Below are 13,682 nucleotides of genomic sequence, written 5' to 3'. Positions count from 1 at the left end.
CTGTACTTCACTGGTGGTTTTTTGTTATTATCTCTAGGGTAAATGTGGCCTAAACCACTGATGGACTGGGACAGCATTTTTTTATCATGTGCTCCTCCTTTTCAGTCCCTCCTGAACTCTGCTAGCTACAAACCTCTAGGTGTAGCAGAAAGGAAAATGTTTGCCCTTTTATATGAATTGAAGAGACAAGTGTGTAAGACTAAATTTAGAATGAAGTGAAAGGATACAGTAAAGAATTGCAAACATGCTGATTAGTAACTTGCAGCCACTTGTGCAAGGCATCACTTATGACAAAATCATGATGAATTTCATATAAGCCACATTTATACTTTTTTACTGTTTAATTAAGTAATTTAAAATTTTAGTCCCACAGATCTACTAATGCACCTGTCTTATCTGAAAGACATGTCAAGATTCAGTTGTTAAGTTTAGACAGGTAAGAATAATAAGAAAATATCTTCTCAAGCAAATACATACTTCTCAGCTGTGTATAGGCAGGGAACTAAGTTAGCTGTTCTGAAAATCTAGTTGCACCTTTATCACAATTGCCTCTTCCCTTCCTTCTGAAATTAAAATCTCTGTCATATCCTTAGATGTTGTGGTTTGGGGTTTTTTTTCCCTCCCCCACAGGTATTCATGTTCTGTGGAGCAATCTGAAATAGCTGCTTTTGCTACCTTGATCAGAAGGAACTGAAACCATGGATGGATAGAAGAGAGCTGTGTTCAGTAAAGGTTTGGAAACCCTTTGTTTAATTCTGATCCTCTGCTCTCAGCTGCAAAGAGACATGATGTTACCTGGTGCTGTTAATGGTGTAGAGTCTGATCTAAATACATTTTGAGCACCTCACTTTTCTGAAGTTGAGCTTAAAGTTCTTAGCATTGTGTGTAATCTGGCCCCTAAATATCGGATGTAGATGGATTTCCAAGTGTGTTGCTATTGTTCTGGAATGCTGTGCAGTTTAGTTGATCTTGTCCAATTGGAAAAAAAAAAAAAAGATCTGGATATGCCAGTAGGTATGAAACTGTCTGAACTCTAAGTTTCTAAGATGTAAAGGGAACAAATACTAAGATGAAACCAATGACTTCTAAAAATGTGTGAAAGTCAATTCATTAGTCAAAGGCTATATGTAGTGAATTTCTAGAATATATGTATTTCCAGAAGTCTGTATATACATGGTAGTTTGTATATATGTCCAGAGCCAGAAGAAATTGGTCAGAATTTTCATGAAAAAAATTTCTGAATCTTATGTGTCCGTACTAGTAAACATGTTGGTTGAAGAATATCATTCCGGATGAGGTTGGAAGTGAAGACCGTCTCTAAAACTATTCCCAGTATAGCATGTTGAATGCTTATAAAATCTGCCTATTGATTAAGGCATGGAACCATAAAAAGTAGACGTTTCCTGAATATGTTTTCATATTCTCACTTCAATCATAACTGGAATTTTAAGGCAGATCATAACTTTAAAATTCTTATACTAAAGCTAGTTCTCCAAGTCTCAGTGATTTTTAACATGGTTACTCCAGACTAAAGTAATCCTCAGTGTATGGGTAGAAAGATCTGGTCCCCGATATTTAGGACATAGTCTATTGGAAATGTAACGTGTTTGCAGTTTTAATTTTTAAATTATTTAAAATGCGTAGCGTGGCTTATAGCTTACTATAAAATTGTAAACAACTTAGCAAACAAAGATGTGACAGTATTTTCCTCTCTTTAATCCATTTTCTTTTTCCCCTCTGAGTAAACTTCCTCCCTTCTTTCTCTTTACACAGACTGAGTTTTTAACGGTTCCTGCAACCATTCTCATGAAAAATTAGAGAGAAACTGGAGTTGTATATGTAACATATACAGCTTGCTTTTCTTGTAATCAGGCTTTATTTCATGTGCCTGCATCATTATGGTTATGACAGCAATACTGTTGTGGCAAGCATCCTGACTGCAGCTCTTGATTCATGTAGATTCAATTCTCAGTGAACTTCTACAGTAATTGTTGGTTTTAGATATTGTATTATTTTCCCTTAGCTTGGCAGTAGTCAGCAAGAAATTATGTGTAGTCCCAAAACTTTACAGATTTCAGCAGCAAATATTTATGGCAAAAACATCTCTGTATAACAGACAGAGATTCAGTAACTAGCAATATAATAGGGAAATTCAGATGTGATTTAAGTTCATCATCTTGAGGGTTTTTTTGAGACAGAAGATCTTTTATTCATTCCAGAGTTAAGTTCTGTATCAAGAGAATGGTTAAAACCTGTAGTTTCTCTCTACTGTCTTATCCCGAATTTCTGGCTTAAAATTTCAGACCTGACCACAACAGACCACAAAACTGCCTTAACAAAAAGTCCAAGAAATGTAAAGGGGGGAATTTCTGGCCAGAGAGTTGTGCATGAGGATTCATTGGGTGCTCCAACAAAATTAAGAGCCTAAAGGTCACTGTAGGCAGCCTAGGTTAAGGGAATCCCCCATGTATCAGTGATGATGATAACCAAAAGGAGTCCTTAAGGTATCTTCTTCCTCCTTGCTTTCTGTTCTGTGTGTACCCTGCTTAGGATTCAGCCTTCATGGTTAACTACATGCACGGGAATGCACAAAATAATATCCCAGTGAGAAAGTGAATATTCCAAATATGGACTTATATAAGGAGTGTACAGAGATGCACAGAAATGGCATTCCCCTATATGTTAAATGAGGTAATAAAATAATTACATAAATGAATGTACAATGGTGTAACAGGCATGCTTACAACTCTGAATACAAGCCAGACAGTGAGCAATACTGACAGAGAAAGAGTAAAATTTATGTGAGGCCCTATGGAGGTTAATAACAGTTGTGATAAATAGTAAAGTACAGAAGAGCTGAACTGAAACTTGAATCTCTTTGCTACGGCTAATTACAGGCTCAGGTGGAAGACAGCTACAAGTTTTTCCTCGTAATAGTCTGCCTACTTCAAGCCAAATAAATTAAGAATGAGATGCTGGGGGGCGAAGGAAGAAAAGGTAAACCATACTTTCTTGCTTGAAGTACAACATTGTAACAAATGGTATCTTTTTCTTGATTGAATTATAATATAATGCAAGATTGTTACCTACCTTAAGTTCTCTAAAAAAGATGCTACTCCTAGCCCATTCAACAATGGAGAAGAGGGTTTGGTCAGCCATTTTACACATAAGCCCAAATGTGTTGAGCTTCTCATGTTTGCTTCTGTTTGCTTGCTCTTGCTGCAGATATGCCATGATCTTAGCTTGGACTTGCGGCTCATCTGGCTCACATTTCAGGAGTTCCAATATCAGATGTGGAATACTTGCTGGTGAGCTTGTTTGATAACTATCCATGTATGAGTAGCCCATTATTGATTCTGGTGAACTAGTGTAAGGGTCAGGGTACTCAGACTTGATAGCACGGCTTGGAAAATGGCCATAGGTTTGGTAACCTTGCAAACTGCCATGGGGTGGCATTGTCATACTAATTGGAGAAGTTACAAAGGGACTTCTGTCATAGTCTGTAGGAGGCAAGGCAGTATGGTTCAGAGGTAGGCCTTTGGAGGCAGAATGGATGTTCTGGATTGCAGAAGATATTGTCAGATCAGTCGGCATTGCTTGGATCACCTGAGTCATGGCTTCCAGTTTAAGTCCATTTGCTCTGATAAGAGCTTTCTTCTGCTGCTTCAATGCCCTGTCTCTCTTGTACATTGGCCCAAACTTGTTTCGGCCACCACGCATTCGGTCAGCTCGCACAGCTGTCAGGGGAGAGGAGGAAGTAAATCATAATTAAAACTTGGAATCAACATTCTTTAATGAAACACACATTAGGACAGAGCAAAAAGGTAAAAATGTAACTCCCCCCCTTTTTTTTTTTTAAATTCAAAGTAGCACTTTTATTCCTAAAGAAAAAGATTTATTTGACTTAACAAATGTCACTTTTTTCTGGTAATTTAAATATCACATGCATATATTACTAACATAGAAAGACTTCTCTTTACATTGATTAGGACACAGGGACAAACACAATGGTTGGCTACAGGAATTTCACACCTGCTATGGGATCATGTGGAGATCTCAATGTATATTTGGTTTTATGTCAAGCTACTATGTCATTAAGATACAAGGGCTGATGTCCAGAATTTGTCTGAGACGTATCCAGCAGACCACATTGTCTCATTATAATCATTCCATTACTGCCTTCCACCGCAGCAAAACATCTGAAATGTAAATTGTGAAATGTTCAGTAATCACAAAGGGGAATACGTTTGTCTTGGCAAAAAGGAAATATTTCCTTTTGATGATTCTTCAGGTTGATGTAAAACTTTAAGAGATTTCTAGTTAGTTGAACAGCTCTACAGAAATGTTTAGCTGCAGTTGGAATGCGCAGAGAGAAAGCTGTCAGCTTGCTACTTTCCACACAGAAGGTGGTAGTGAAACAGAAACTATTGACATTGTTCTGGCTTGTAATATCTCTGGAATTAGAAATAATTAAAACAAATCCACCTCAACAGCTGCCTTGGGAGTCATACTGGTGGTCTCTGTCACAGCAGTGTCTGTCACCATGTTATATATGTAATGGACTAGCGAGGAGCTCTCACCAAGCCCACCTTGCCCAACGGCAATTAGATTGAAAGAGGAACCTTTGACAGCCTGGTGACATGTTGAGACTGCTGAGATTGCTGGAGGTTAAGTTCTTGAGCTTTTTATCTTAGGGATTAGTAGAACATTAAAAATTTATTATGAATGCTAGATACGCATAATACTGTACATTATCATAAGGACTTTAACGTTTAATGATTTTTTTGGTCCATGGTAATTTATGAACTAGACTTTAAGGCTATATATATTGCTGTTGGGGGAATACACATATAAATGTCACAAGTATTTACAATTATGGAAGCACATGTTCTTCCAATTTTCTAAACAAAGGAAAAGAAGTTGTGTGGATGTGTGGATAAGGAAGCTAAAGTACATTTTCTAGAGTATCTTTAAAACTACAGGCACTTTGCTTAAATTTGTAATAAAAACGTTGCTGCTAATATTGCTGTTGAATGTTGATTTTGAGCAAAATACAGGAAATTAAAATAATTAATCACCATGCTGGTAAATGTAAGTAACTTTAAATCTGTATACATAGTACCCTTTCAGGTATTCTGTAATTAAAAACTGTGAGCCAAACTGGATTAACAAATGCTTTTCTATAACTGTTATAGAAATTAAGGTGAACTGCATGCAATCACAGAAGACAAAATTTGATTCTGTATCATTGTCAGCAACTGAGAGGAGTTAAAAGTAGGAGTAGATAAATGTATTTTGTCCTTATTCTTAACGTCAACAATGAGAAAAGGATTCCAAATGTCCTGTTATGGTACTACTTGAATTTGGAAGAACATGCAGTGGTTCAGGATGTTTAGTGCAGTGTGTCAGTGCTAGCTCAGTCTTGTGGGCAAACAGAATAGTATTGAATCCATCAAACTGCAGGAGGGTGATTTTTCTGTTTATCTTCAGCTATATCAACAGCTTTCCTTTGCCAGACTCAGGTGATTGGATCTTATCATTTATGGTTCCCTTAAGGGTTTATGGTTTCCCTCCTTGGCCTGATTGTTCCTGGTTAAGCATCTAGGGTGAATGCCATTTCAGTACAATTGTAAGAATAAGGAATTTAGGAGCTTGTCCTTGGTCAAGCAGAAAAGTCATTTGCTGTGAAATCTGAAATTTAGTATTTTATATACCAAAGTTAGAATTAACTGTGTATGATTCACAAATTCAAGTCAATGGTAATTTTGCATTCAGTTATCTCAAAGGGTATTGTACATTTTCATTGTTCTCTGTACATGAGAAAGTGAAATGAAGTCAAAAAGTATGCTTCAAAATGCCTTATTCTCTTTCATTTGTAACAGCATCTCAGGTGTAGTATCATAAAAATATAGGACACAACTTTAGAGATTATTTGGTTCCTTAATCCCAAAGGCAAGTTGGTGTGAGAAAAACCCTTATTTTACCTGTTTCTCTGTTTTCTGCCTTATTGTCAGAAGAATAAAAAAACCAACCCTAGATAAAACATAAAGAAAACCAGACCACTCTCCATAGCAATGACTAATTTTTTTTCTAATCTGGACACTTCTTATGTATTTTATGTTTAATCTAAATTAAGTCCTTTTAAAAAGCTGCAAAACTATTCTATCTAGATCCATTCATTCACAAACTCTAAAATACTGAAATATCAAATTATATACATATATGAAAAAATGGATTATGGTTTTGACTAGTTGTTAGTGATTTACCATTTACTCATTAGATTTTTTTTATAAAGCAACAATTTCACTGAGCATACAAAGTCACCTTTTACTATAATTTCAAAACCACATTAAATATGTAGCTTTTTTTTTTATAAAATAGCATGGAATAACATATGAAATCCTATAATTTTCAAAATTAATCTATAGTATAGTTGACAATATCAGCAAGACTATAGCTCTTACCTTCCAATTTCATTCCAACACTTAGACATTTTTGAAATCGACAGTAAGGGCATCGTTTTCTCTGTGTTTTGTCAATCTGGCAATTCTGATTTTCTATACATGTGTACCTTTTGTTATTCTGGACTGTTCGCTTAAAGAATCCCTGTATGATAGATACAAAAGTTAGCCTGTTTTGCTTGAATAGTGCGTTTCAGCATTTTATTTTATGGAAATCATCGTAACATATTTTTCAGACACCACTCAAGCACTTATGAAGTTACATAGTTTATTTTAAATTACAGTGACATATACCCAGGAGAAAACCATCACACTCCAGCGGAGGTTTTCTTATGTTACTGCTATGATTTATAGACTTATGCCAAAGCTTGGTAAGACTGGCTGTAGTCTCCTGTGCCCCTAACAGTGTTAGCAGAAATAGAGAGGCTGACCAGTTCCTTTTGTATTCTTTAATCATTGCAAAATTATTAAGGTCTTCCTTTTCAAGTAGTTTTACATTAAATAAATAGGGACACTGTTGCAAAGATAACAGAAATATGGAATACCTCTGGCTACTGTACATCCCAGTGGTCCATGCTAGAGGCATAATAAGTGCTTGTTGTTCATTTCTCATTAATTATTTTTAAATGAAAATATAATGTGTTAAGCTAATTTTTCCATGCAGCTGAATATTTTAAATTGCATTGTTCTGGCAAAGGAGTTTCTTTTACAGTGCATTACTTAAGTAACCATAAAGAACTTCAAAAAAAATTTACATGACAAATTTGACATGTCATAAATTCATAGGTATTTAAACCCTTTAGTATAATAGAACCATGCAGATACATTTATCTTCCAATATGGTAAGTTGCATTTACAAATATTTTCTTTTCAAAATTAACGAATGTTCTAAACCGAATCATACATTAGTTACTTGCTTTTGTGTGTTGAGTGAGCTCTGACAGTTATAGTTTGTATGAAAAAAGTGCACGGTCATTATAGTCACAGAAATTTACATTATAATACTGAAGGATGAAAAAATCTTAAGAAAGCTGCATTAGATTTTCCAAAGCTGATCTGTACTGAGGATACTTTTCCTACTTTATCCTCAAGGAACAGAAATACTCTGAATGTATATAAATCAACTAAAATCAATATTTAGGACAGTTAGGAATGAAAGTTGTTCTAGAATTACATCACTTCACAACAGCAGAATACTTAAAAGCACTGATAAAACTACAATGCAAAACAGTCCAAGTTGTTTCCATTTGTGCAGATGAGATCTCTCCAAGAGACTTCTAAATCCTAAAGTTTTTTGGTGGTTAATTTTTTATGTGAATGTAACAAGAAATAAATCAGAAATAAGCCAAATTATTACACATCTGTTTTCTTTAATTATCATTTTTTCTGCTTATATTTGAAACTTTTTTTGCTGTACTTGTGTTTGTATGAAGTAATTAGTACAGAACCTTGCAGCTTTCACAAGTGAGAAGTCCATAATGGTACCCAGACACCTTATCTCCACAGACTGGACACAGTTCCTCCAGGTCTTCATCATAAGAGTAATTCACCATTTTAAACTGAGACACTGGAGAAAGGAGAAATAGCACATTCAATTAGAATTTACATTAATAACTCAGTTTTTCTGCAACCGTTCTTATCTAGAGGGAAAGCTCACTTAAACTTACATACGACTGCAAATTGAGGGAAAAAAAAAAGTTATATTTTAAAAACACAGTTTGCATCGAGACGTGCAACTTTCCATCAACAGCAAATCTGCATGATACTTAGCAAGTGGAACAAAACCCATTAGCTCCTCAGTTTTATGTTCTAAATATTTATATTTACAGAGTGCCCTTAACCTAGTCCCTAGTTTACGGAATTACAAACTAAATGAATTCATTTAAATCCGAAAATTATCACGGGCAAGCTTTAAAAAAGCAGAATAAGATTAAGTGCCACTTGTGTATTTAAAGCAACTCAGTTCGTTTCCTTTAAAGTTTTCTTTCAACATCAGCCTGCAAATATTTACTTAGCCTAAACTTCTATCTTACAGACCCAGCACTTTTGCGCCGCGTTAAATCCAAGTTACTTACTTCCAACACCAGCTTAAAACAGCGTCCTCCGCGCCCCCCAAACTCGTTGTCTCGGGATGACCGCCACCCCTCCGAGCTAGCTCGCTCTCCCACCCCGCCCCAGCCGATGGGGTGAGCGCTGCATGCCCGGAGCCCCCGGCTTTTGCAGCCAGCGGTCCCGCGGCGAGGGGGGAGACCCTTTTCAGCCCCCGTCGGCGCGGCTCCCCGCGGGTCGGCAGAGGGGTAGCGGGCCGGGACTGCCGTCCTCGGGGGATGCGGTCGGGGCCTGCCCAGCCGGCGCCCCCCGGTACCGGGGGCTGGCGGGAAACCCGCGCGCCGGGGCCGCCTGAAGTTTCTGCCGCTCGGGGAAAAGGCGGGGAGGAGCCGGCAGTCAGGAGGGGACGAGGCCGGGGGGGGTAAAACAAGCTGAATGAAGGCACAGGGCGCGGCCACTCGAGCCGGGCTCCCCCTCAAAGAGCCCAGTCAGCAGCTCTGGTTGGTCCCCAAAAGAAAGCCCACCGCTCACCGCGGGGCCGGTTTCCTTCCCCTTCCCTGCTGCTAAACCTCCGATCTGCTGGACAAGCGCAGCGGCAGCGGAGGGCTCCTGAGCGAGGCGAGGGCGTAAGCAGCGGCACCGCTTAGGAAGTCGCCTCTTTGCCGGTAACCCCGCGGCTGCCACGGTTCGGGGGCACCGGGGCGGTCAGAGTCCGCCCGAAGCCCCCGGACCGGTCACCCGGCTGGGGGCGCGGGAGCTGCGCGCCCCTCCGCCCGGGCAAAGGGGCTGCGCCCCGGCGCTCGGGGGAGCTGCCGGGGAGCGGGGGGGACATTAACTCGCCCCCACACAGACGGGAAAACGTTTCCAGAGCGACCTCGGCACGGCCCGGGATCGCCGCCTGCCAGCGGCGTGGGGCGGACACGGACGGCCGCAGGCGGCGGCGGAGGAGGGCCCTGCCCTCCCCTCTGCTCCCGCGGCCGCGGCTCCAGGGCCCGGCGCTGGGACGAAGTTCCCCTCCCTCGCAGGCAAAACCAAGTGGGAAGCAGGGGTTTTCCTAGCGCCGTGCCCTGGCACGGAGCCTCCTCCGCGGGCGAGGAAAGGGGCGGGCGGGCCGCCCCCGGCACTTCCGAGGCCCCCGGCCCACCCCGCCCCTGCTTCCCAGCAGGCTCCCGGCAGAAGGGAGGATAATTTCGAAAGAGCAGCCGGGACGGGAGTTTGTGCCCTGGGAGAGGCGCGCAGGGCAGGGCGGGGTGGCCAGCGCCCGCGCACCGGGCCGCCGGCCCCGAGGCAGGGAGCCAACCCTCCCGGCGGCGGCCCTCGGAGGGGGTCTCCGCTGCCTCCCTCCGCGCAGCGCTCCGGTCCGTAGTGCGGCACCGGGAACGGCCCCGTCCCGCCCCACAGAAGCATTTCCCGCGCCCAGCTGGGGCATCCCGCTGCCTTCGCGGGTACCCCGCAAGGGCTCAAATCCGCCGCGGCGTCGGGGCTCTCTGCTGCGAAGTGTCGCACCGCCGCCACTGCCACCTGCGTTGTGCCTGCGGGCGCCGCACCCGCGGGGCAGAGCCCTCGGGGTCCCGTTTCGGGACGGTGTGAAACACACGGGGTGCTCGGCAGGACTTCCCCGCCTAACTCCCCCTGCCATAAACTTCAGTTTTGCGCTGACGGGGACGCGGTGTCCCCGAGCAGCGACCGGCGGGGCGTCTGCACCCCAGGGCTGGCTCCCGCCATCCAGATGCTTGATGGTTCCCCGGCGGCGGTTGCACCTCCTGGTCGGGGCCTCGTCGTCCCCTCGGCGCTGGTGCCCCGGGTCCCGGTGCCCGCCCGAGCCACGCTGGAAGTTGGCCCGCGAAGGCAGGGGCTCGGCGGGGCGCGGAGCGGGCGCGGGCGGCTGCGGGGGAGCTCGCAGGCAGCCGCCGTAAACTTTTTTGGCAGGACGAAGGGGCGGTTTGCCGAGGGGGGGCCGAGCGTGCGCGGAGGGGGAGCGCCGTGCCTTTCCCCCCTTACCTTGCATGTTTTCCGGCATCTGCCCCTGTTCCCCATTCGACCGGGCGAGTCCCAGGGCCTCCGTCTCCACTTTGGGCAGCATGACAAGGCGGCTGCGGGCCGGGCTGGGGGCTCCGTGTCCGTCCGCGACACCAGCACCTGGACACGGCAGCACAGATTTAGCTGGAGCAAGGGGCGCTCGGCGGCCGCTGCGTCTTCCTCCTCCTCCTCTTCCCTCCCTCTGCTCCACGCCAGCCCTCGCCCTGCTGCAGCGGGAGCACCGAGCGGCCCCGGCCGCCGGGAAGCGCCGCCGGGTGCCCGCGGCTGGGGGAGCCGCGGAGCGGTAGTCGGGCTGCAGGCGGCGGGGGCAGTGAGGAGGAGGAGGAGGAGGAGGAGGAGGAAGACCGGGGGGTGCCGGGGAGGAAGGAGGAACCCCGGGAGCCCTCAGCAGCTTCGCCCGGGGCTCAGCACGGCGGCAGCTCGGCGCCCCGATCCATGCGGAGCGGCACAGTGCACAGGAGCGCTCTGCCGCCGCTGCTGCTGCTAGACAGGGTTCCCACCCCCGTCCCCCTCCTCCCTTCCTCCCCCCTCCTCCTCCTCCTCCCCCCCCTTTCCCCCGCCACAAGTGCGGAGGTGCCGATCGGGACCTCTAGCCCCGGGCCCGCGGGGAGGCGCTCCCGGAGCCCGAGGGCTGCAGGGCGCGGGGGGCTCCGGCGAAGGGGGGCCCCGACACCGCCCTTGCAGCCAATAAGGCAGAGGCGGGATGAGCAACACCCCCCGCGCACACACAGGCACTACACACACGCGCGCAGGAGCACACACACTTGCCCAGCGGGCTCACCCTCTGCCCGGTTGTTCACCCGGGCTGCGGGGTGGGGGCCTAGGCTGCAGCCGCTCCTCCCCGCCCCAGCGGAGCCCGAGGGGCCACCGGCCCCAGCGCGCCGGGCTGCGCCCGTCCTCCCTCCCGCGGTGTGCCTCCCTGCCGGCGGGCAGCCCCTCTCCAGCTCCGTTGGGGCCGGCGGGGCAATGCCCCCGCCCGGCCAGCGGCGGCTGCGAGATCCCCGGCCTTCGCCTTCCCTCGGGGCGGGCGGGGGTAGGCAGCGGAACACCCTGCGCTTGGAGAACCCCGGCCCTTGCGGCCACGTTGCCGCCGCGCAGCCCTGGAGCCTGAGAAGAGCAGGCGGCTGCCGCGCTTGAGCTTGCTGTACCTATTCTGGCTTTTTGAGTCTCCCTCCCCTAAACTTGCGAAATCTGTCGGTGCCGGTTGCGTCGTTTGCACAAAAGCCAATGCCCCGGCAGAGCCATCGCTTGAGCAAGAGCCTCCCTTCCCCGGCTCTAGGTGCAGCAAGTGGCACTCGTTTCCAAGTTGTCCCGAAGAACTCGTTTCTCGCAAGGGGGTGCCTCGGCGGCGAGAGCCGGGCGGCCCCGCGGCGCGGCGTGGCGGGGGGCCCGGGGGTGGTGGGGTGCCGAGCCGTCCGGCGAGCCGGGCCGGGGGTCTGCCCGCCCCCGCTGCCCTTCTCGCCCCTCCCACGCTGGGACCGTCCGGAGGGCTCCGCGCCGCTCCCACTGCGGCGCGTAGGTTTGGCGGTGTGGGATGAGTGATATTTGCACCTTTGAAAGCATCCGAGCCCCCCGCCCGAGCGCTCGGCTGCCCGTACTCCTCTGACACTTTCATCTCCGTTGTGTATATTAAGAGCTGAAAATATTTGGCGATGAAAATTGCTCCGGATTGAAAGTGAGGCGCAGAACTGTCTCCAGCGCAGGGTATAGCATTTCCCGTCGGCTGGGAGAGAGTTTGTGAACACTGACCCTCGTTGTAACTTACTAAATACTTGCGATGGTCGCAAGGTGACCGGCGGTGGGACAGTCCCTCCACGTGCAGAGAGCGGACGCGGCTGTGCTCTTCCCCTGTCAGTTCAAACTTTTCGCACCCAGTAACTGGAAGAAGAGACCTTTGCTTAATTCAGCGCAGATCCCGTGCCAACCCAACACCGGCATCACTGGAGTAGAAAACGTCTCTTTCTCTCCTTCTCTGTGCAGGGTTTAACATTTTGGGGATGGACCCAACGCGCAGAGAGGCTCGGACCTCTCGGGCTCGTACCGTTCTCACCGCTCCCCCATTCACCTTCGGGCGGGAGGGCGAGCAGGCGAGCTCTTGATCTGTATCAACACGTTATTTCTCCAGTTATCATTTGACAATTCAGCAGTTCGCCAGCGTCTAAGTTTCAGCACAGCAACACGGCGAGCCGCGGGAGCGGCCGAGATGGCTAAGGCGGAGTGGCTGGACGCCAACCGGAGGGAATGCCCTCGTTCCTAGGCAGAAGTAGCTCGGGCTGAGACCCCGTCTCGGCCCTTGGGAAGTTGTTCACAGATACATTAATTACAAACAACCCCTCTCGCAAGCGTCGCCGTGTAGCATCGCCCTGCTCTGAGCCCGGGCGTCTCAGCGCTGGCGGCGTCCGCTGCGCAGCGGCGGCTCCGCTCCGCTCCGCTTCCCCGGGCGCCCTTCGGGAGGGGGTCAGGGCTGCGGGCCGGGGGTCCCCGCGGCGCGGCAGGGCCGAGGCCCTCCGGCCTTGCGAGCCTGCAGCCGGGCCGCCTCGGGCTGCTGCTGGCCCGACGGGCGGCCAGAGGACTCCGGGGGCCGCTCGCAGAGGAGCTTCGCCTCCTCGCAGCCCTTCCCCGCAGGAGAAGCGCTGTCAGAGCACAGCTCCGGCTGCATTTGCAGCACACCGTGGGAAGTTGAGTACACATCGGCAGGACACTGCCGGACCTGGGTCCTGCAGCCCGCTGCGCTCCGTCGGGGAAAGCGCCTGTGCCTTCCCTCCCGCTCGCCGCCGGCAGGGTCACGCCGCTTGGCGACGCCCCGCCGGGGCGCTCCGTGCCGCCGCTCTCGTTATCTCTGCTCCGGCAGAGGCACCCGCGTTTAGGCGAAAGCTGGGGAAGGAAACCCAGTGTCCGGAGAGGGCAGGCGAAACCGGCCCAAGCGCAGCCGGGGCCAGGCGGGCTGCAGCCCCCCGCGGGCAGCCCGGCCGGGACGGCCGCCTGTCCCCGCCGGCGGCTGGGCTGGGCCGGGCCGGGCCGGGCCGGCTCACCCCGGCCGACAGTCTCCCTCGGGCACGACCCTAGCACCAGTTTCCGGCTCCTTCGCTCCCACTCGTGGGCTTAATGTCATTCCGCCGGGCAAGGGTTTGG

General features: G+C 48.6%; 1 protein-coding gene across 2 annotated transcripts in view; it reads right to left on the bottom strand.

Moving 5' to 3' along the window:
* The window catches only part of NR5A2 (nuclear receptor subfamily 5 group A member 2), a 99,210-nt gene that overhangs the window by 77,845 nt on the left and 7,683 nt on the right, over positions 1-13,682 (bottom strand). Inside the window, exons 1-5 of one of the 2 annotated variants that reach the window (XM_069789388.1) lie at positions 11,138-11,237; positions 10,512-10,649; positions 7,910-8,028; positions 6,465-6,606; positions 3,091-3,737 (exon numbers count right to left, since the gene is read on the bottom strand). In XM_069789388.1, the coding sequence (XP_069645489.1) occupies positions 3,091-3,737; positions 6,465-6,606; positions 7,910-8,028; positions 10,512-10,593 (990 nt within the window). In that variant the 5' untranslated portion in view covers positions 10,594-10,649; positions 11,138-11,237. Of the gene's footprint in view, positions 1-3,090; positions 3,738-6,464; positions 6,607-7,909; positions 8,029-10,511; positions 10,650-11,137; positions 11,238-13,682 lie in introns of those variants that run through there. The other variant, XM_069789387.1, reaches the window with a different exon arrangement.

This window comes from Haliaeetus albicilla, chromosome 8 (assembly GCF_947461875.1).
Source record: "Haliaeetus albicilla chromosome 8, bHalAlb1.1, whole genome shotgun sequence".
NCBI lineage: Eukaryota > Metazoa > Chordata > Aves > Accipitriformes > Accipitridae > Haliaeetus > Haliaeetus albicilla.
Note: the sequence above shows the minus strand (reverse complement) of the source record. Positions and strands in the feature narration are given on the sequence as shown.